This window comes from Cotesia glomerata, linkage group LG3, assembly GCF_020080835.1.
Source record: "Cotesia glomerata isolate CgM1 linkage group LG3, MPM_Cglom_v2.3, whole genome shotgun sequence".
Lineage (NCBI taxonomy): Eukaryota > Metazoa > Arthropoda > Insecta > Hymenoptera > Braconidae > Cotesia > Cotesia glomerata.
This window is the reverse complement of record NC_058160.1, coordinates 22,128,909-22,154,340: the sequence shown is the minus strand read 5'-3', so window position 1 is coordinate 22,154,340 and position 25,432 is coordinate 22,128,909. Positions and strand designations below refer to the sequence as shown.

Here is a 25,432-nt window from a genome sequence, read left to right as displayed (position 1 = left end):
TTGGCACAAAAAATAAAGCTTTAGAAATGATAAAAATACAAGAAAATCGTGATGCTCTAGTCCCTCTTGGCAATGGCTTAGAATTAAGTACGAACGAGTTGAAAGACTTAGAAACTTTATATTTTAATATTTTGGGTAAAAAAGGTAAGACCGCGGATGAAGCCAGACAAATAATTTTTTCTCGTTGCTTTGGTAGTAATATTAATTTATCAAAAATTCCATGCACATCAGATTCCTTGCATTTGCATGCACTTAGAGCTTCTGCTCAAACATACATTTGGAAACAAGCTTTAAATCCCCAATATAAAACATTAGATTTTACTCAGTTCGGATATAAAAAAGAAAATGATACTTTGCTACCTTTATTTATAAACAAAAGCTCATTTCCAACAGATCTTAAAAAACCGTGCAATTGTAAGAAAGCTTGTAAAACCAAAGCATGTTATTGTAGAAAAAATAATGTTAGTTGTATACTTTTATGTGGTTGTGATTCAGAAGACTGTAAGAATATAATATATAAAAATGACATTGATGATAAATAAATACTTGTTTTTAAATCTTGTTCCATTATTTCATACTTCTACATGTATAATCTTTGCTTGGAGGAGTTATTTTATGTAAGTACTTTCTGTTATAATGACAAAAAAGTAATTTTAATTATATGTTCGGCTTCAACCTTAAATAACTTTTGAAAAATTGATTTTAGAAAAAAATTTGTTGAGAACAAATTGTAGATAATTTTATTATTGATAACATTGCTTTCTTTAAAAATTCTGATTAAGTTAATTGTTTAGAAGATAAATTAAAAATAATGGTTCAGGACACCGAGAGACCGACGCAGCGTATGAGTCAGAGAGAGACAGCGATACTTATAGGTAAGTGACGCATACTTGTGAGCGCGCGAAATTGACAATTAAAAACAGGTATAAATAATTAAATTTTTAGAAATCGCAATTAAGGCTATTGTTAACTATTGTGTAAAGAATTTAAAAAAAAATATTATTTATATTTTATTTTTTTTTTTAATATATTTTTCATATTAAAAAAAAATAATACGCGTTTCAATAATTTTTATTCTTTACAAAAATATGTGAAATACAAAAAAAATACCAAGAAACCGTCATAATGTTGAAAAAATTGAAAACAAATTTGTTGAAAATTTAAAAATTAAAGAAAAAAATTTTTATCGTACTTGGCGCGCGTCATTGAGTAACCCAAATTTTTTCGGACGAATCACAACTCGAGAAAAAACAATTTTGCCTGAATATACTTATACATATATATATCTATATATATATATATAGGGAAAGTGGGCTTCGTAGACCGTCAATCACGCAAAAACTACTGAACGTATTGACATGGGACTGGGACCATTCGACGCGGAATGAATTGTAGATGGTTATAGGCTACTTATTTTTTGAATTCCATCATTCCTTCACCATTTTATTTCTATTTAACTTTGATAAACATTTTTTCCCGCCGATAAAAACAAAAGACGAGCATTTTTCTTCAATTTATTTGTTTTTTTTATCGGCATGAAGGGTATTACGTTTTTTTTTTTTTTTTTTTTTTTTTTTGAGAATTTAGTTCCATCTACCATCGCGTGGGTGGATGCGTAGGCAGATGCAAGGGCGGATGCGTGGGTGTAATATATATAAGCGAAATAGGGTTTCTATGACTAAAGTTGCCGTCGAAACTACTGAAGCTATCGGGATGGGACTGCTACCATTCGACGCAAAATTTTCCGTAGATGGTTATGGGTTACTTATTTTTTGGATTTTATCAACCATTTCTCATTTTTTTTACGATTTACTTTTACATACATTTTTTCCTGCTAAGAAAAACAAAAGACTCTCATTTTTTATTCATTTGTTTTTAATACGATTATTTTTTGTTTTTATTACATGACCTTGATATTTGATTGATTTAACGTCATTTAAAAAAAGTTTAAGAAAAAGAAGCTAATTATTTTTGGTGAACTAAGTGTCGAAAATTTATGTTTATATGCTGATCGTATGTTTGGTTATGATCATTATCTGAAAATTAATTAGTTTCATGAAATAAAATAGTTAGATATCTATGAAATCTACTGAAAATGAAACATGAAATTTCAACCATATCTATTGAGATTTAATAACATTTACTAAAAATTTCCTTACAGCAAACGTCTCTTTAGCAGCGGGAAAAAAGTAATTGCTAGGTTTCCAAAACTTAACATTACATGTAGTAATTCGGTCAACAGATTAAGAATTTTATATACATGTTATTTTTGGTGATTACATAACTTATAAATTGTTCTTATTGCAGGATCGCGGGAATGTATCTGATTAAAATGAATGCATTTTCCAAACACTGGGTATGTGAAAAATAAATTTGGCTACTTATTTAAATAGAATTCGTAAAAAACATGTTAAATTTATTTTCTTTAAAATATTGATGTCACTGAGAAAATTTTAAATAACAAAAAAATTCTTCGCAATTGAAGCTAGACAGATTTCAACTTTACTTATGAGACTTGCAATGACTTTAACTAAACTTTCAATACTCATTTGGAATCTATGCAAATCAAAACAATACTCTAATTAAATTTCGTCTAGATCTAAAAATGCAATTCTATAAAGCGCCCAGCGAAGCGGGTGGGTAACAGCTAGTCTATACATATATAATGAAAGTGGGTTTCGTAGACCGTCAATCACGCAAAAACTACTGAACGTATTGACATGGGACTAGAACCATTCGATGCGGAATGAATTGTAGATGGTTATAGGCTACTTATTTTTCGAATTCCATCTATCCTTCACCATTTTATTTCTATTTAACTTTAGTAAACATTTTTTCCCGCCGATAAAAACAAAATACGAGCATTTTTCTTCAATTTATTTGTTTTTTTTATCGGCATAAAAGGAAATAATTTTTATTACGTTACTTTTTTGAGAATTTAGTTCCATATATACCTACGCGTGGGCGAATGCGTGGGTGGAAAATATACATATATAACGAAATAGGGTTCCTTTGATAAAAGTTGACGTCAAAACTACTGAAGCTATCGGGATGGGACTGCTACCTTTCGACGCAGAATTTTTCATATATGGTTATAGGCTACTTATTTTTGGATTTTATCAACCCTTTCACATTTTTTTTACGATTAATTTTTATATACATTTTTTCCCGCTAATAAAAACAAAAGACTCATTTTTCATTCATTTGTTTTTAATACGATTTTCTTTTGTTTTTATTACATAACCTTAATATTTGATTGATATCACGTCATTTAAAAAAAAAGTTAAAGAAAGAAGCTAATTATGTCTGGTGAACTAAGTGTTGAAAATTTATATTTATATGCTGATCGTATGTTTGGTTATGGTAAAATTAGTTTCAAGAATTAAAATAGTTAGATATCTATGAAATCTACTGAAAATGTTGTTGTTTATCAACTAGGACTTTTTGAAACATAAAATTTAGACCCTGTCTATTGAGTTTCAATAACATTTGCTAAAAATTTCCTTGCAACAAACGTCTCTTTACCAGCGGGGAAAAAAGTCATTGTAAGGTTTCCAAAACTTAACATTATATGTAGTAATTCGGTCAACGAACTTAGAATTTTACATACATGTTATTTTTGCTGATTACATAACTTATAAATTGTTCTTATTACGGGATCGAGGGAATGTTACTGATTAAAATGAATGCATTTTCCAAACACTGAGTATGTAAAAAAACATGTTAAGTTTATTTTCTATGAAAAATTGATGTCGCTGAGAAAATTTTAAATGACAAAAAAATTCTTCGCACTTGAAGCTAGACAGACTTCAACTTTACTTATGAGACTTGCAATGACATTAACTAAAACTTTCAATACTCATTTGGAATCTATGCAAGTCAAAACAATACTCTAATTAAATTTCAAGTCTAGATCAAAAAATGCAATTCTATAAAGCGCCCAGCGAAGCGGGTGGGTAACAGCTAGTATATATATATATATATATATATATATATATATATATATATATATATATATATATATATCGATATAATTATGTATGGTTGTATGGAACAATAACTTATATATGTGTATATGGGCTATTATAAGTCAGGCTGATCAGATTATATATGATTTTGTATATAAATATACATAGACTGACATTAATCAAGTATGTACTTAGGTTCAATTTTATATAAGTCGACATTTGGTTGTAAATACTTATATATAGGTATATATAATAGAGTGTTTCAAAAAAACAAACTATTTTTTTTTTTTCGATGAACTTTGAAAATTCTTCAGAGTATCCCTAATCGAAGACATTGTGAAAATCTCAGCCCTTAATATTAATGTATAGAGATGGCTGTAATTAATTTTTTATTTCCATTTAAATAACATAGAAAAAAATATTTTTTTACTTTTGAATTTTGCTAGTCAATAACGAAGCATTTTATAGCTATGATCGATACATGTTCTTGTAGGAAATTTAACGATCTACAAAAATTGTCTGAATGAATATATGCGTACGGAGAACAATTTCGGAGTTATCAGGCCTTAAACATCGAACTGTTTAAAAAAATAATAATATTTATTTATAAATACGAAAAATCGACTTAAATCACTTAAACAATATTATATATCAAAAAATTAAAATGATAAATTTCTAAGAGGTTTTTGATGAAAAGTTTTTATTAATTATTGATTACTGGCTAATTTCACTGAACAGCGCTAAAAAAATACAGATATATTACGAATTTATGGTCAATATACCTTCAATAGTACAATTTACATAAAGTTTTTTTTAGAACAGCTCGGAAAGTCTTCTCTATGTTTTTTTACCATTTGTAGCAAACCTTGAAATTGTTCTTCACTGTTAGTTAAATGTTGATTATATTTAGTAATTAATGCGACATTCCTCTCAGCAACGTCATTCACTACTTTTAATGTACTAAAAAATTGAATATTTTCTTGAAAGCTTCTGTGACTAGCCCATAAAGTGATGTTGACATCAAGAAACTTAGTAGACAATCCAAATCGTTCAAATAATACCAATGATCTTTTAGAAACGAAATGACTTAGATCTTTTATTAATAACGTATTCAACTTATTCTTATTGATTATGAAGCGCTTTTTATTTAATATACTACTATCTCGGGACTTTATAGCAGTTACCATTCTAATTTTTATTTCCGGTGAAACTCTCGAATCAAATAAAGCCAAAGCTGCTAATTCTTCAGAAAGGTACCACAGATGATTAGCCATTTTCTCAGATGTCTTTTTTGAAACAGCTGAATTAATTTTTTTGTCGAGAAGCAAATTTTTTATCAGCATTAAATCATTACTTGGCGCTGTTATCGATGACGTTGCTGAAAACCACGCTTTTATGTGAAATTTTATCACAAAAATACAAATTTGACGGACTCCTACAATTTCGGTCTTTGTTAGCTTTAACTGATTTCTAAACATGAATATTTTTAAATTATAAATCGCTTTTGCCATCCACCTTGCATGATGAACAGCTCCAGGATATTTAAAAACTACTCCGTCAGATGGCAAAGCTCCCAAAAAAATCAGAGCTAAGTCTAGAAGCTCCTTATAATCTCCTCTTGGTTGCGAAATCTACAACAACAATAATAATGATTATTTATATTATGACACATACGAAACGCAATTGAAGATAATTAAGAACCATAATCAACATTACTTGTAAGTAATTAGCAATAAGTATTAGGATTTCATCTTTTATATCTGCAAGCGCTTCTTGAACTTCTCTGTCTGAAATCCCAGTAGTATATTTTTGTTGATCAATATCACTCCATTTGTTTTTGAACCGAGTAAAATCGAAACATTTGGACCTGAAGATGTAGGCCAATAAGTTTCAAATGCGGATCTTAAAACTAGCTCAATAATGTGATGACGGCATGGTAAATAAGTCAACTCTCTTCTTAGTGCTTGTTCAACGAGAACACATGCACCACTGTGAATTCCTTAAAAAAACCATGAATTACAAATTTAAATGTAAGTACTGATAAATTCTCATTAAAAGTAGTAAATGACGTTGCTGAGAGGAATGTCGCATTAATTACTAAATATAATCAGCATTTAACTAACAGTGAAGAACAATTTCAAGGTTTGCTACAAACGGTAAAAAAACATAGAGAAGACTTTCCGAGCTGTTCTAAAAAAAACTTTATGTAAATTGTACTATTGAAGGTATATTGACCATAAATTCGTAATACATCTGTATTTTTTAGCGCTGCTCAGTGAAATTAGCCAGTAATCAATAATTAATAAAACTTTTCATCAAAAACCTCTTAGAAATTTATCATTTTAATTTTTTGATATATAATATTGTTTATTTAAGTGATTTAAGTCGATTTTTCGTATTTATAAATAAATATTTTTATTTTTTTAAACAGTTCGATGTTTAAGGCCTGATAACTCCGAAATGGTTCTCCGTACGCATATATTCATTCAAACAATTTTTGTAGATCGTTAAATTTCCTACAAGAATATGTATCGATCATAGCTATAAAATGCTTCGTTGTTGACTAGCAAAATTCAAAAGTAAAAAAAAATTTTTTTCTTTGTTATTTAAATGGAAATAAAAAATTAATTACAGCCACCTCTATACATTAATATTAAGGGCTGAGATTTTCACAATGTCTTTGATTAGGGATACTCTGAAGAATTTTCAAAGTTCTTCGAAAAAAAAAAAATAGTTTGTTTTTTTGAAACACACTCTAATATATAAGTATATATATATATATATATATATATATATATATATATATATATTATATATATATATATGTCGGAGGAATACTGGTTTGGGCATTATTGGAGTCCTTTGGATCATTTTCAGCCATCTTTATTTATTTCACAATAATCAAATATAACACAAACCTTGATTTGAAATATAACGTACACTAACTTGTACAAATGATAGATTTAATTACAAATATTCTACTACGATTGATATAACAGTTAAAGACGTTGGGGAAATAAGACCGAGAACGAATCCGGGGTCAGCAGGATGTATGCGATCTTTACTTGATCAATGTTCAACGAGAACTCCCGTTCCAAGTACCCTAAGTACTTATTCACTCAAAAATATTTCGACAGCCCTCATTGTCTGTCGATATTTCTAACTATATACTTTTTACTTCTATCCTGTGACCTCGGCTACGTTTGGTGACCATTGTCACTCCGGACTCAAGCCCATCGCCATAACCATAAAAATTATAATCGGCTTAAGTTATAAATAATTATTAAATATTCTATGCTTTACAATTTTGCTTGAAACTAACAGACAAACTAAAATATTGGGAATTTCCCTATCTCTAGGAAAACCCAGCTCGATATTATCTCCGACATATATATATCTATATATATATATATATATATATATATATATATATATATATATATATATATATATATAACTATATAAGCATATATAATTGCGTAGGAAATTATATATAATCGTATATAGTTATATATGATTATATATGATGATAAGGCAAAATCATTTTTCCTGATAAGCCATTTCTCAATGCCTTTTTGAATTATTGCATGAACATAAGTTTTATCTTTCCGCGGGAATATTCAAAACAAATAACTTAAGCATGCGCTTAAGGCCTGCACGTTTGGTTTTACCTAACTTTTGTAAAACTTTCATGAAGTAATAATTCATTAATTATATTTATGCATTTTATAGGTTAACCTAATGATAAATTTGTATACATTAAAAAAATGTTCATTAATCCTGAAAAAATTTGGGTTACTCAATGACGCGCGCCAAGTACGATAAAAATTTTTTTCTTTAATTTTTAAATTTTCAACAAATTGTTTTTCAATTTTTTCAACATTATGACGGTTTCTTGGTATTTTTTTTGTATTTCACATATTTTTGTAAAGAATAAAAATTATTGAAACGCGTATTATTTTTTTTTGTAAAGTGCGAATGTTATTGAGATGAGTTTTATGAACGTGGACTTGGCGCAATTTTTTACAGTGAAACTGTTTCGTTCGGATTTCATATCTTTTTGTTAAGTAACCTTTTTTCTCGCTTTATAGTGATTTCATATTTTTTAGTTAAGTATCCTTCTTTCCTCGCCTCATAGTGAAAAAAGTATTCAGTAGTGATCTACTCTCACCTTACCAAAATCAAGCAATTTTCTAGAACACAAATTTCTTTATTTTGTTTATATTGCATTTATGTATATAAGTGTTCTACATCATATGATCCGCTATCGTCACATCCGCGACATTATATGCGCATACAATTAAATACATGTCATAAAATCATTTTAACACTATAGCCCTGTCATTATATTGCATGCTTAAGCGCGATCGCGCAAAGGCATATTTCTACTGAGGCCTAAAAGTCAAGTTTCCTATCTTGTCAAGTATAATTATATTTTTAATTAAAAACACTGCTTGGTATAGTAATTATCAATTTTAGTGAAAAAACCCGTTCTTTAAAACTTATAGTGGAAATAACTGGGAAAATATGATGGTATAGTCAAAATGATTAAAAAGAAATGTCCAGTCAATTAGATTGAAGTACCTCCTACAGGCAACTACCGAGATATCGAAATATCTGTACATTGCTCGATTTAAATTGCCTAAACCTTAAAGAGCTGACTTTTTGGTGAAAATGGAACCCAAACAATGTTAGCTCGTTGTGCAGTTGGTCTGGTTAATAAATAAAATTTAATTAGAAAAATATATTTAAAAACATACATATGTAAGGTTGTTTGTTGATAGTTAATTCTAGCATTTTATATTCATAAAGAATTTTCAACATTCTTAATTTGAATTTTGTACTTTTCCCACCCAAAATTAAAAGGTCATAAATAAATAGATTATTGCAGGCAGAGCTATAATCAAATAAAGGGTTTTGTTTGTTCGTTAATCCTAGAGCTCAATTGTAAGCAATAAAATTAAAGTTCTATTTTTCTCATAGTAGCTAATAGTATTAAAAAACCTAATAAGCCGCGTATAATTTTCTGTTAAAATCAATAAACTAAATTATTCAATGGAAATTCACATTTTATATAAATATAAAGACAATTTAAACATTTTTCATAATCAAGAAAATTGCTAATTCAAATTGAATACTTCAATGCCAATAATTTAATGATAATAATAAATTCTTATGGTAATAATATTTTTTAAATAATATTTTAATAGTTATAATAACAATAATTTAATAATAATAATAAATTTTAGGATATGGCTAAACGTACAGCAAATGAACGATATGGCTCCGTATGTAGATAGATAATAAATTAAATAGTGTTTTCAATTCAATGACAAATTATTTCGTTCTATATAATGGAGACAATTTAATAAAAATTCAGTGGATACGTGGTTTAATTTGACAGATATCAATCTTACTTATCATACTAATAATTATAAAATGTTGGGGAATTTTGTTTTTTTTACTGCTTCCATTGTCTAATGACTGATATCTTATATCTCATTAAAACTCGATCAGTAGGTATAATTTATTAGTGTCATGCTATATCGTACGTCTAACGTCGATAAATCCCTCTATTTCAATTGAAAAATGACTATATATACTCCACGATGATTACCTGAGTATTCAGTTTTATCAACGATTCTAATATTTATAGCTCACATTTATATTGAACTATGAAATTTAATCATTTTGTACTGCTGCTTGCACTGATCATACATTCATTATCCGTTCTGCATGCTCAATTAACGCAAGACAATTCAAGGTAAAATGATTCTATCAAATATTTATATATTAGAGATTTCCACCGATGCCCTGACTTATGGCGATTTTAACTCTAGCTTCAAAAAAAATTGCAGTGACGGTAATTTATAAAAAAAAATAAGAAAATAAAAACAACCATAAATATTTAATTAATCGTTGTGTTCCGTCGCGAAATCAAATGTATTAACTTATAATTTATTCGGTTTTTAAAATCATATATAGCTTAAGTAATTCTAAATATCTTTCTAAATACTTTAAAAGCAATAGTAAATTCTTAGATTTTCCTATTATCATAAGATGGTAAAAATATGTATCTAAAAAAAGAACAGATAACGCAGATGTAACATTATAACATTCATATTTTGTATTAAGTAGCTGCCAAAATTGTAGAGAAAATTTTTATATTTCACTAGAATATCCCATTTTGAAGTTTTGAGCTGTAACTGCATTATACATAATGCCGATTATAGTCTTAAATTTTATATTTATATTTTTTAAATTGTTAGGTCTATCGATAACATAGCTTTCTGCTAAAATAAATAATACTTTAAAACTATCATAGCTTTTTTTGAGCCTAATAGCTATTAGTTATAGTACTGAAATATTGGCCTGTAAATACTACGCCTAAGACTTTCATGTCTTTGCTGTACTATCACTAAATTATTATAGTTCCAAATAATTCCACTTCTCTTTAAAATAACTGTAAAGGCCCAACCCCGTGGAATAACTTATAAAATAACTGTTAAACATAATTAATTAGTTATTACTCAAATTTTTGTAGTGCACAGTCGCAAATTTAGAATATAGTATAGTCAAATTTATAAATACTATATAGTATAATATAGTATTTTAATTTATTATCTGTTCCTTCAACACTTTATTGATAGTTAATTTCAGTTACTTTGAATCTCGCAAATACATACGTTTTTAGTTCGAACTTTGATTATATAATATTGAACGTATCATCGTATAAACGTTTAATAGTTTAGACTTCGAAATATTATTTATCGATAAACTTAATAATGTTAATTAAAAAATGTCCAAATTATCGTTTTAAGAGAGGCGGAAGGAAAGTAATAATGGTGTTAAAAGTAAATATATTTCATAAACTTTTTAAATCATACCATATCATATGTGTAGTCGTAAAATTTTTCAGAAATGCCAGGATTTAGAAATTTTCAAAATTCTAAAAATTCATATTTTTTCACTTTTTAACCTGAATAACTTCGGAATGGGCTAACTTATTGAATCTCTGTAAATTGCATCTGAAAGCTCTTTAAACAAGCTTCAATTTGAGTACCATATTATATATGTAGTCTTAAAATTATGTCCTATTCTGCTATTATACCATTTATGAAATTTGCTATTGCACTGGTTTTAAAATTCTTTCGTCGATATATATTTCTGTCGATTGCATAGAAGTTAAAAACCCTAGTTTTTTCAGTATATTACACTCCTTGGGAAGGAAAATAAGAAAAGCCTCAGATCACATGTAATTGTTGGTCGAGGCGAAGCCGAGGTTGACAAACATGTGATCTGAGGTTTTCTTTTTTACTTTCCAAGGGCTGTATACTATTTTTTTGTCCGCCGAAGGGGGAAAGCGGTAACTTCGCTTAGCACAGCGGGACAAAAGTTGCCACTTTCCGCCCGGAGGGCAAAAATAGATATTATGAAATGATAATCACTCTACTCATATCTGTCGATGAAATATGTATAACTATTGATACCATGCACCCCACGCTTTTTTAAAAATGAAATACATATTTTTTTTTTTTTATTTATATTATTATTAATTTATATTTATTGAACTTTTTGACACTTTTCTTAATTTAAATTTATTTTCTTTTTTTAATTTATTTTTCTGTTAGAAGCGTGTTTTTTAGTTTTTTTGAAACTATTATTCATTCAATTCTTCAAGTCATGTAAATATATAAAAGACTATGTCGTTATCTAATTCTGTTAATTTGATACAATTTATTTATGATAAATAATTAGGCAGATGATTATTAAAATTTTTTATTTTTCTTGTATGGCATATATTTTATGTTATGTGTCACTGGCGGAGCACATTTCGTACATTAATACATATACATATTTATACTCCATTAATACGAATTTTTTTTTTCCATCAGGTATTCACAGATCAATGAAATAAGTGACTTAACATGCGTAGATAATAATAGTCCAGCCGATCAATGCTTTCATTATTTGATATTAAGTGTTTTTTGGTCACGAGGTTTAGGATTACTATATCAATTGCAAGGAAAGAAAACCAGACCACATTTGGTAAATCAAGATTATTGGGCAATCCATGGTCTTTGGCCAGCTGTCATAAACGGAAATGTGCCAAGAAAGTGCATTGATCAAAATCGTAGATCCCAATTCAATGCTAATCATTTTAAAAATCGAAGAGACAATCTTTATAAAACTTTGGAGAACAGATGGTTCAATATCCTTGATATTCCAACAGAAAACAATGCAATTGAAAAGTTTTGGAGGCATGAATATGACAAACATGGATGTTGTGCTGCACGAGCTGAATCAATCACAAATGATGTTGGCTACTTTAAAAGCGCTATAAATATGTATAACAATATTAATCCCTCTACTGTTGTAAAAAAAAGTGGTCTCGATATTGGTCAAACTGCTTTATTAGGAACCTTTTATGACGCATTAATTCAGAACATAGGATCAAAAGTTAAAATACAATTTGTGGATAATCGAGTAAGTACATTATTTTGATAAATTAATAAATTAAAAATAATTAATTATCCACAATCTTTCTGTTTCAGGCTGGTACCGAGAAATATTTAACAGAAATTAGAGTATGTTATGATTTGAGCCTCAGAAAAATAGATTGTCCAGGATATCACGGACCATCATCCATTGACAGATCTTTTCCACTACGTCTTTTGTCACGCATGCCTTAAAATTAAAGATATCTTAGATATTCACATTATGAAAAAATTGATAATATATATATATATATTAGGGTGTTTCAAAAAAAGACGAATTTTTTTTTTTTCTTTTGGTGTCTAAAAATTGATAGTATACCTAAAAACAAAAATTTTGGCGCCCATGTGAGCTCTTAATATCAATAGTAAGATTTGCAAGCGCTTCTTGAACTTCTCTGTCTGAAATCCCAGTAGTATATTTTTGTTGATCAATATCACTCCATTTGTTTTTGAACCGAGTAAAAATCGAAACATTTGGACCTGAAGATGTAGGCCAATAAGTTTCAAATGCGGATCTTAAAACTAGCTCAATAATGTGATGACGGCATGGTAAATAAGTCAACTCTCTTCTTAGTGCTTGTTCAACGAGAACACATGCACCACTGTGAATTCCTTAAAAAAACCATGAATTACAAATTTAAATGTAAGTACTGATAAATTCTCATTAAAAGTAGTAAATGACGTTGCTGAGAGGAATGTCGCATTAATTACTAAATATAATCAGCATTTAACTAACAGTGAAGAACAATTTCAAGGTTTGCTACAAACGGTAAAAAAACATAGAGAAGACTTTCCGAGCTGTTCTAAAAAAAACTTTATGTAAATTGTACTATTGAAGGTATATTGACCATAAATTCGTAATACATCTGTATTTTTTTAGCGCTGCTCAGTGAAATTAGCCAGTAATCAATAATTAATAAAAACTTTTCATCAAAAACCTCTTAGAAATTTATCATTTTAATTTTTTGATATATAATATTGTTTATTTAAGTGATTTAAGTCGATTTTTCGTATTTATAAATAAATATTTTTATTTTTTTAAACAGTTCGATGTTTAAGGCCTGATAACTCCGAAATGGTTCTCCGTACGCATATATTCATTCAAACAATTTTTGTAGATCGTTAAATTTCCTACAAGAATATGTATCGATCATAGCTATAAAATGCTTCGTTGTTGACTAGCAAAATTCAAAAGTAAAAAAAAATTTTTTTCTTTGTTATTTAAATGGAAATAAAAAATTAATTACAGCCACCTCTATACATTAATATTAAGGGCTGAGATTTTCACAATGTCTTCGATTAGGGATACTCTGAAGAATTTTCAAAGTTCTTCGAAAAAAAAAAAATAGTTTGTTTTTTTGAAACACACTCTAATATATAAGTATATATATATGGATGTTGTGCTGCACGAGCTGAATCAATCACAAATGATGTTGGCTACTTTAAAAGCGCTATAAATATGTATAACAATATTAATCCCTCTACTGTTGTAAAAAAAAGTGGTCTCGATATTGGTCAAACTGCTTTATTAGGAACCTTTTATGACGCATTAATTCAGAACATAGGATCAAAAGTTAAAATACAATTTGTGGATAATCGAGTAAGTACATTATTTTGATAAATTAATAAATTAAAAATAATTAATTATCCACAATCTTTCTGTTTCAGGCTGGTACCGAGAAATATTTAACAGAAATTAGAGTATGTTATGATTTGAGCCTCAGAAAAATAGATTGTCCAGGATATCACGGACCATCATCCATTGACAGATCTTTTCCACTACGTCTTTTGTCACGCATGCCTTAAAATTAAAAAGATATCTTAGATATTCACATTATGAAAAAATTGATAATATATATATATATATTAGGGTGTTTCAAAAAAAGACGAATTTTTTTTTTTTCTTTTGGTGTCTAAAAATTGATAGTATACCTAAAAACAAAAATTTTGGCGCCCATGTGAGCTCTTAATATCAATAGTAAGATTTGCCTGTATCCATTTCTTTATTTTCCATTTAAATAACACGGGAAAAATTTTTTTTAATTTTTTAATTTTTATTACTTTGGAACGGTTCATCGTAACAACAATCTAAAAAATGATATTAGTAGGAAATTTTACGCTCTACAAAAAACGTTTGAAGACCAAAGTTCCTCAGATTAACGCCTTCAAAGATATCCGCGGTCAAAGATAACACTAATAAAAAATTTATAATATTTTCCAATAAAACTACAAAAAAAATATCATATGCTATATTTTTATTATTTTTTATGTTAAATTACTTCAATTCCGTTAACCTGAGACTGTAAACTTTTTTTTTTACTAATTAATTCAATACTTAACTCACGAAATGCACTAATATATAAATATAAACGTTAAAAATATCTTATAAATGATTTTTTGGTCTCTTTTATAACAAATTTATTTTTTTTTTACTAAATATTAGGAAATTTAATTGAACAATTAATTCTTTATAACAAAAAACTATATTTACAACTTGTTACAACAATTTTTCAACTTGAAAATATTACAATTTTATAAAATTACTTTTATTGCAATTAGGATATTGTTTTCTATGTTCTGTCACTACTTGCAACAAATATTGAAGCTGTTCTTCATCTTTCGTTAAGCATCGATTATACTGCTCTATCAATGCCACGCCGCGTTCTGCTACATCATTCACAACTTGAAGTTTCCCGAAATACTCCAAGTTTTCTAAGAAATTCGGATTCTGAAGCCACAAAGTAACATCCTCATCAATGAACTCATACGACAAATCAAACGATTCAAATATATTAATCGATCTCATAGACATAAATTGACTAAGATCTTTATTTAATAATGACTCTAAATTTTTCTTATCTATTATAAAGCGATTTGTTGTAGTTTCATTGGCTTTACAGTTTTTAAGAGCATGAACTATTCTTTTTGTTCCAACTGAAACATTTTTATCAAAGAGAGATAAAACAGACAGCTCGTTGTTTAAATATCACAAGTGATCGGCTAATTTTTGTGAGCATGTCTGTGAAAGACTATTATTAAATCTTTCATATGAAATTAATTCTTTAATCAAAGTTAAATCATTATTAGGTGCTGTTATAGCACACGGCGCAGTGAACCAAGCTTTTAAATAGAATATTATGATAAATAAACAAAGTTCTCGTAATCCATCTATTTCCGATTTAGTAAGATGAAATTCATTTCTGAATAAAAAAATTTTTAAACTATATACTGCTTTAGCCATCCACCTTGCATGATGGACCGCTTCAGGATGCTTAAATGTAATATTTGTGGTAGTAGTACCCAAAAATATTAATGATAATTCCAGAAGTTCACGGTAATCGTCTCGACAATGATCCATCTACAAAAAAAGTTATAAGTCAAAATGAAATTGATTATATCGCAATTTCAAAGTTGAGAAGACTAATTATTATTAACTGATGTGAGGTAAAAGTTGTAAAATATTTTACAAACGCAATTTTAATCGTTAAAGATGATTGAAAGTATAACAGTCATGTGAAACTGATTTTCAATATTTTTAATCACGACGGCAAGTTAATTAATCAGAGTAAAATTGATAATTGAGGAGCTTATTTTCAAAAAGGTATCTTTTGATTTTTGATTAATCGAGACAAAAACTAGTTATCTTCAATTATAAATATTTGTATTGAACTTTTTTTAATTTAGCTATAAAGTGCAATCGGTTATGAAGCTGCAATTCGATTTTCATTTATAAATGTTCATAATTCTCAAAGTAATTAGTATTTAAAAGTTCAGAAAACTGGTATTTTAAAATATGAAAAGATACCCTTTTGAAAATCAGCTCCTCAATTATACTGAACTTTATACATTTTTCTTTTCCACTTTAACATCAGTTAATAATTCTTCAGCGCTGGATTAAAAAATTTTACTTCTATTTGATTATTAACGAATTTAAAATCTCATCTTTGATTGGTGTTATTACTTCCAAAACTTTTTTGTCACAAATACCAGCCGTAAAGTTTGATTGGTCAATTTCATCCCACTTCTTTTTAAATCTCTGATAAATTGGAACGTTTGGGCCAGACGAAGCAGGCCAGTATACTTCAAATGCACTTCGAAGAACAATTTCAAAAATATGGTGTCGGCATGGCAAGTACAACAGTAAGTACAACAGCAAGTACAACGGCTTCAAAGATATCCGCGGTCAAAGATAACACTAATAAAAAATTTCAAATATTTTCCAATAAAATTACAAAAAAAATATCACATGCTATATTTTTATTTTTTTTTATGTTAAATTACTTCAATTCCGTTAACCTAAGACTGTAAACTTTTTTTTTTTTACTAATTAATTCAATACTTAACTCACGAAATGCACTAATATATAAATATAAACGTTAAAAATGTCACATAAATGATTTTTTGGTCTTTCTTATAACAAATTTATTTTATATTTTATAAAATTTATAAATTTTTGTAAGAGGAAAATGTAAAGTTCCTTATTACACAAACTCACCAAACACTCATCATTGCATATTATTCAAAATAATATGAAAATTCTGTAAATACGTTAAATCAATTAAATCTACTATAAAACTTGATCAAATGTTTTTTATTTGAAAAATATCAACAGAGCTTCATTTAGCTCTGTCGGTACAGAGTATTATACTCATTTAATTTGAGTGTTGTAGCTAATAAGCTCTGTGTTGGTAAGCCTGGTTGTTCGGTACTAACTTCATTTAGTTGCTTTGCTCTCAACGCTCTCAACAGAAATGGTGCGTGTGTATTAGTAGAAAAGGCTCTTAGTAGAAAACTGTTGTACTTGCCATGCCGACACCATATTTTTGAAATTGTTCTTCGAAGTGCATTTGAAGTATACTGGCCTGCTTCGTCTGGCCCAAACGTTCCAATTTATCAGAGATTTAAAAAGAAGTGGGATGAAATTGACCAATCAAACTTTACGGCTGGTATTTGTGACAAAAAAGTTTTGGAAGTAATAACACCAATCAAAGATGAGATTTTGAAATTCGTTAATAATCAAATAGAAGTAAAATTTTTTAATCCAGCGCTGAAGAATTATTAACTGATGTTAAAGTGGAAAAGAAAAATGTATAAAGTTCAGTATAATTGAGGAGCTGATTTTCAAAAGGGTATCTTTTCATATTTTAAAATACCAGTTTTCTGAACTTTTAAATACTAATTACTTTGAGAATTATGAACATTTATAAATGAAAATCGAATTGCAGCTTCATAACCGATTGCACTTTATAGCTAAATTAAAAAAAGTTCAATACAAATATTTATAATTGAAGATAACTAGTTTTTTGTCTCGATTAATCAAAAATCAAAAGATACCTTTTTGAAAATAAGCTCCTCAATTATCAATTTTACTCTGATTAATTAACTTGCCGTCGTGATTAAAAATATTGAAAATCAGTTTCACATGACTGTTATACTTTCAATCATCTTTAACGATTAAAATTGCGTTTGTAAAATATTTTACAACTTTTACCTCACATCAGTTAATAATAATTAGTCTTCTCAACTTTGAAATTGCGATATAATCAATTTCATTTTGACTTATAACTTTTTTTGTAGATGGATCATTGTCGAGACGATTACCGTGAACTTCTGGAATTATCATTAATATTTTTGGGTACTACTACCACAAATATTACATTTAAGCATCCTGAAGCGGTCCATCATGCAAGGTGGATGGCTAAAGCAGTATATAGTTTAAAAATTTTTTTATTCAGAAATGAATTTCATCTTACTAAATCGGAAATAGATGGATTACGAGAACTTTGTTTATTTATCATAATATTCTATTTAAAAAGCTTGGTTCACTGCGCCGTGTGCTATAACAGCACCTAATAATGATTTAACTTTGATTAAAGAATTAATTTCATATGAAAGATTTAATAATAGTCTTTCACAGACATGCTCACAAAAATTAGCCGATCACTTGTGATATTTAAACAACGAGCTGTCTGTTTTATCTCTCTTTGATAAAAATGTTTCAGTTGGAACAAAAAAAAGAATAGTTCATGCTCTTAAAAACTGTAAAGCCAATGAAACTACAACAAATCGCTTTATAATAGATAAGAAAAATTTAGAGTCATTATTAAATAAAGATCTTAGTCAATTTATGTCTATGAGATCGATTAATATATTTGAATCGTTTGATTTGTCGTATGAGTTCATTGATGAGGATGTTACTTTGTGGCCTCAGAATCCGAATTTCTTAGAAAACTTGGAGTATTTCGGGAAACTTCAAGTTGTGAATGATGTAGCAGAACGCGGCGTGGCATTGATAGAGCAGTATAATCGATGCTTAACGAAAGATGAAGAACAGCTTCAATATTTGTTGCAAGTAGTGACAGAACATAGAAAACAATATCCTAATTGCAATAAAAGTAATTTTATAAAACTGTAATATTTTCAAGTTGAAAAATTGTTGTAACAAGTTGTAAATATAGTTTTTTGTTATAAAGAATTAATTGTTCAATTAAATTTCTTAATATTTAGTAAAAAAAAAAATAAATTTGTTATAAAAGAGACCAAAAAATCATTTATAAGATATTTTTAACGTTTATATTTATATATTAGTGCATTTCGTGAGTTAAGTATTGAATTAATTAGTAAAAAAAAAAGTTTACAGTCTCAGGTTAACGGAATTGAAGTAATTTAACATAAAAAATAATAAAAATATAGCATATGATATTTTTTTTGTAGTTTTATTGGAAAATATTATAAATTTTTTATTAGTGTTATCTTTGACCGCGGATATCTTTGAAGCCGTTAATCTGAGGAACTTTGGTCTTCAAACGTTTTTTGTAGAGCGTAAAATTTCCTACTAATATCATTTTTTAGATTGTTGTTATGATGAACCGTTCCAAAGTAATAAAAATTAAAAAATTAAAAAAAATTTTTCCCGTGTTATTTAAATGGAAAATAAAGAAATGGATACAGGCAAATCTTACTATTGATATTAAGAGCTCACATGGGCGCCAAAATTTTTGTTTTTAGGTATACTATCAATTTTTAGACACCAAAAGAAAAAAAAAAAAATTCGTCTTTTTTTGAAACACCCTAATATATATGTATATGATTGTTCAAAATCATTTGAATAAAATAATGAGATTATCTTGTTGTTGCAACATACATATCTTTACCTCAATATCAATAAGAAATTAGTAGATATTATGAGACTTCAATACTAATTAGTAAATATCTTGTGACATGGAAATTTTTATGTCCCTTGTCAAGATTTTGAATATTTTTAATTTTACAAATTTTGTTGTTTTGTTGATTCGCCGCGACCGTGTCGCCCTCTAGGTGCCTATGCAAGCGAATGCGTCGAATTCAGCAGCTCGAGAGCGCGAAAATTTTTGAACTTGATTACCCGCCCGGGAAAAACGGATTAGATCTGGCCATATATAAACAGATCTGGCCAGATATTTAAATTGTCTCTATCTGACGAGATCTGGTCAGATATAATCAGATCTGAGCAGATCTGGTCGGATCTTAAAATTACCCAGGTAAAAAAGATTGTATCTAATTATATATACTCATACATAATTGTATACGAAAAATGACCCTATATAATTATATAGAATTATTTCCATAAAAAAAAAAAAAAAAAATTCGGCGCGCGCGAGAACCGAACCTAGGACCTGACGCTTGAACGACTAATTCATTACCTGTTTACCGATGAGGCTTACTTGAAAGGTAGGGTTTGTAATAACCTAATAACTAGAAGTAATGTGAATCGTGTCCATGATCGATGCGTAATGGACAAAGTTTTTTATCAAATTTGCAAATTATTAATTATCAATATACGCTAATAGAAAGATTTATTAACTATTAACAAATTAATTTATTCGAAGACAATTATTTAATTTATTAAATTTTAATAAATATTTTTTAACATCCAATAAATATTTATTTGGGAGGAAAGTATATTTAGTAAAATAGTTTATAAGTATTTATTAATAGTTAACAAATATAGTTATATCTGGCCAGATATAATAAAATCTTTTTGTCTGATTTTTTTTTCAACCCAGAGATAGTTATATCTGTTTATATCTGATCAGATATGACTAGATCTGATTATGTCTGATGTTTTTTTCCACTCAGATATAGTTATATCTGTTTAGATCTGATCAGATATGACTAGATCTGATCATGTCTGATGTATTTTTCAACTCGGATGTAGTTATATCTGTTTAGATCTGGTCAGATATGAATAGATCTGATTATGTCTTCAGTCCCATATCTGATATAAATAGATCTGACCAGATATAATTAGATCTGACCAGATATAATTATATCTGGTCAGATCTAAACCGTTTTCCCCGGGCGCTGTCAGTAATTTCAGGTATAATCTACCATATCGACGACTGGTTGTAGGTAGCTCGATCTTCTTTATCCATTTGTTTACAGAGTTTCATTTAGAGGGCATACTGAAGGATAGCGCTAGTGTGAGGGGTATTAGCAGGGGGGTTGAATTCTCAATTTTGTTGATTATACTGGTGGTGTGGTCTTTTTTGTTAATTTTCTTTTTTAAATATATTATTAATATTCATTATCTAATAATTATTATTATCATGTATTAGTCATTGTTGATAATAACTTTCTCTTTTTTAATATCTATGCTATAAATCATGTTATATTATAAAATATTTATAACTTTATCAAATTTTAACATTATTATCAGTCGATAATTCAGCTTATCAGCGAAATTATATATTTTTAATATCAAATTACCCTAAAATTTCTAATTTTATCAAATTTAAACGTTATCATCAATTATTTAATCACTTTATTAGCATTATGATTTATTTTTTAATAACAAATTATCCCCAAATTTTGCTATTTTTGGTTCGGTTCCTGACTATAATACACGGCATCAAACACCAGATTTTCACAGTTCTCAAAAAGTTTGTGTGCTGATCTACAGTTTTCACTTAAAAAAAGTTTTATAATATCCCCTAGTTTTTAAAATAAGTGTTGTGCTCATAGTTCGGTCAAATTAGACTAAAAAATAGGGGTAAGGTTACAAAAATTCCCACTTGGCTGAATATTGGTAGGATTGTTCAATACACTATTATAAAGGAAATGTGAAAAGTCCTCATCGATCCGGCACGTGCAAAAAAATTTACTCGGGGTCAAAGGTCACAAAAACGGGTTTTTCGCGATTTTCAGCAAAATGGTAAGTTTTATCATAAAATTAGCTCAGAGAAAAATTGTAGATCAGATAATTATCTATAAAAAATGTCTAAATACTTTTTTTCCTAAGAACCACCGTTTTTGAGATATAACGATTCAAAAAGTTGAAAGAGTTGTAATCGTCATAATATGCACACGTTTCCACGCCACCTTTGAGGTAGTGTACTTAGCGCGTTTTTTTTAATGTGGTTTTCCCGGTAGGCCTATTCCACTGATCTTTTATAATTCTGTTTAATTTGAAACTATTAAATAACTGTAGATATTGACAAGGGTTGAAAATGATGAAAGGGGTGTAAATTACAAAAAATAAGAAAATTTATCCGTCTGAATCTAAATCATCATTAACTTCTGCTTTCTCTTGTTCTTGTTCTTGTTCTTCTTCTCTTCCTTCTCCTTCTTCTTCTTCTTCTTCTTCTTCATCTTCATTCGGTGTGTTAATAAATTGTCCCAATAATGACACATCGCATGTCTCTTCGTCAACATCAAATGAATCTTCAATTGTTGGCAATTCAACATTGGAGCATGACCGGCCTTGACAGTTTGTACATGCTACAGAACAAAACAGTCCAACTTTTTTGCAACCACATCTTGCACTACATCCTTTTTTACAGTTGCAAAAAATGGTGTTTAGTAGTTTTTCTGGTGCAGGTGGAAGTAAAGTTTGAACTGGCTCTAATGAATTGTCGACCAACTTCCAACCCCAGTCTTTTGGGTCTAACTGATTACCAAGCCACACTTGAACTTGGTAATATACCCGAAAAAGATGTTGATGAGCAGCCGCTGAGGTTGGAGGAAGACATGCTAACTGCACTTGTTTTTTATTTCGAGTATTTTTAACGAAACATGCATATCTGAATTTATCTAAGCACGTAATTTTTTTAGGAGCTCCATACATAGCGAGAAGAAAGCGAATTCCGTTGGTGATAACTTCTTGTAGAGTTGAATTACTCTTTTTAAAAACTTCAGCACACTGAACTAAATTTTGTTTTTCAAACATTTTAAAAACAGTTGTTTTACCTCTCCTGAAAACTGCAGATGTTGAATCTTCAAACATTTAAATCTTCAAACATGCGACCTGGTGGAGGGTAGTCAGAATTATCTAATACGGTGGATTGAATATCTTCGCGAATGATTGCTGCAGCAGCTTCTAGAATTCTCAATCGTTCTTCTTTTTTATTTGTTTTTTTTTTTTTCGTACCAAGCTTGATTTAAAATATCATGATGATTGTCTATTAAGCATACAAAGGTGGATGTTCCTGATTTTTCAGTGATAATAATTTTATCACCATACCTCAATTTTAATCGAACCTTTATCGTCCTGTTATCTACGGTTGTAGTTTTACAAACATTTTTCAATTCGTTTAAAGTGAATTGACAGTCATCACTATTTTCGATGTAAGTGAATATTTCCTCCATTGCCAGATTTGTAGATTCATCTTGCGGTCGACCGACTTTAACCCCAGTTTTAGGTCTTAAGAAAGAATTTAAGCAGTCATAATGATACTTAGCCTCAGCAGCAACTAAATCGTATTCGTATTCTACTCGAGAAAGAACAGTTTTAGCCATAGCATCAGAACGAGCCTGAGCTGTTTCCAGAACCATATCTTTGAATGTAGCTGTACTTACTTGTTGAATTTTACGGCGAAAATCAGAGGACCTTTTTCTTTCATGCTCTTCATTCAATTCGTGGCCGCAAAATAAGCATTGCTTTTTAAAACAAAAAGTTGACTCACTTACACGTGCTCTGGTACGAGGAGGACTTTTAGTAGATGTACTGGCTTCTTGTTCTTCATGTTGTCTTTTAATAGCTGCAGCAATGGAACACTTTCGAGTATAATTTTTACGACACTCCACATGTATGGTCACAGATTTCTGATTTTTAAGATATTCTGAAAATTCATCAGCTCTTTCAGTACTTGCATTGATTAATGTCTTCATACCACGTTCAACAGTAACAATTTCACCTTCAGTTAAAAGTTTAGCACCAATAAAACAATATTCTGACATTTTTGTTATAAAATTCAAAACAGCACGAAATAGGTTACAATAAACACGTGTTTTCACTCCAGAACGGCACTCGAAACTAATAGCATTGAATGTATTGGAGATAGTAAAATAAAGCAGGTATACGACCCTAGCCACGCAGACAATTGAATGAGAGACAGCTGTTGCTGAAGGTTACACTGGCGTAGAAAATAAAGGACTGGGTTTTTTTTTTACCCGAAATTTTCATATTTTATATGTGTAAGTCACACTGACCGATAGAACGATATTTTTGCTTGTATTACGGCTTCAGTGATGTATATACGTGGTGTACTTATACATATTATGACGATTACAACTCTTTCAACTTTTTGAATCGTTATATCTCAAAAACGGTGGCTCTTAGGAAAAAAAGTATTTAGACATTTTTTATAGATAATTATCTGATCTACAATTTTTCTCTAATTTTATGATAAAACTTACCATTTTGCTGAAAATCGCGAAAAACCCGTTTTTGTGACCTTTGAACCGGGGTAAATTTTTTTGCACGTGCCGGATCGATGAGGACTTTTCACATTTCCTTTATAATAGTGTATTGAAAAATCCTACTAATATTCAGCCAAGTGGGAATTTTTGTAACCTTGGATGTCTAAATTGACCGGACTATCAGTATTTTTCATGCCAAATTCAAATGGTCTCCGACATTCCAGTCAGAATCAAACAATATCGATTCCCTCCTGAACAGCGGGAAGAAATTGTAAGACAAATCGAAAACCTAGAAAGACAGGGGATAATAAGAAAATTGAACTCTCCTTATAATTCGCCCCTCTAGATAGTCCCAAAGAAATCGGATAACCCGCAAATAAATAAATGGAGACTAGTTATCGACTACAGACAACTAAACAAGATCAGCAGGGGGGATGCATATCCTCTTCCCCTAATCATCGATATCTTGGACCAATTAGCCGGAGCTAAAATCTTCAGCGTCTTTGATCTGGCCAGCGGATTCCATCAAGTCCCTATGGACCCAGAGGATTCTCATACAACAGCGTTCTCCACCCCAGACGGACATTGACTATCGATGTCAAAAGAAAACCGAAAAAAGTGTTTTTTCAGAATTACTTCGAAATTCCTAGATCGATCGATTTAAACTTGGAAATTCTTCATGGGGCTTCAAAAAGTTCTTTGAATGCCGCAACCGCGTAAAAATCGCCTCATTCATTCAATAGTTATTGCAGTTTAAAAATTCAAAAAATGGTGTTATATTAAGCTTCTATCAGACTTTTGAGCTCGGAGAGCTCAAAAAGACACGAACATTATATTTTGAGCTCGAAGAGCTCAACAACTTAATAAGTGAAATTTTGAGCGCTTAAGTATGAAATTAGAGGGAAGTTACAGAGATGGCCTTTAGGGTCCACTGTTTTCCTAATTTTTTTCTCTATAATCTTAGTTACATTGCTTAGCATCTAAATTTTTATCGAAAAAAATTAAAAAAGTAAACCTTTATATATAACTAGCTGTTACCCGCCCGCTTCACTGGGCGCTTTATAGAATTCTATTTTTAGATCTAGACTTGAAATTTAATTGGAGTATTGTTTTGACTTGCACAAATTCCAAATTCCATCAAATTGGCCTGTATCTGTAATTCATGTGATTATTCTAGCTAAAATTTATTGTAATTTTCAATGTGTAATCACTATAACATTCCCGTGGCTTTTTTCCAAAAATGAATATTAATTGACACGAAGAAAAAAAATTTGAAATTAACATTGA

At 29.1% G+C, this 25,432-nt stretch overlaps 2 protein-coding genes across 2 annotated transcripts; both read left to right on the top strand.

Moving 5' to 3' along the window:
• The first annotated feature begins 9,248 nt into the window (after window positions 1-9,248).
• On the top strand, window positions 9,249-12,661 carry LOC123261452 (ribonuclease T2-like). The gene is made up of 3 exons (XM_044723045.1): window positions 9,249-9,256; window positions 11,864-12,455; window positions 12,524-12,661. The coding sequence occupies exons 1-3, from the start codon at window positions 9,249-9,251 to the stop codon at window positions 12,659-12,661; spliced, it is 738 nt and encodes a 245-aa protein (XP_044578980.1).
• A 3,930-nt stretch (window positions 12,662-16,591) lies between these two features.
• On the top strand, window positions 16,592-18,319 carry LOC123261451. The gene is made up of 3 exons (XM_044723044.1): window positions 16,592-16,606; window positions 17,091-17,492; window positions 18,044-18,319. Exons 1-3 carry the CDS (start codon window positions 16,592-16,594, stop codon window positions 18,317-18,319), a joined length of 693 nt encoding a protein of 230 aa, XP_044578979.1.
• Window positions 18,320-25,432: the final 7,113 nt, after the last annotated feature.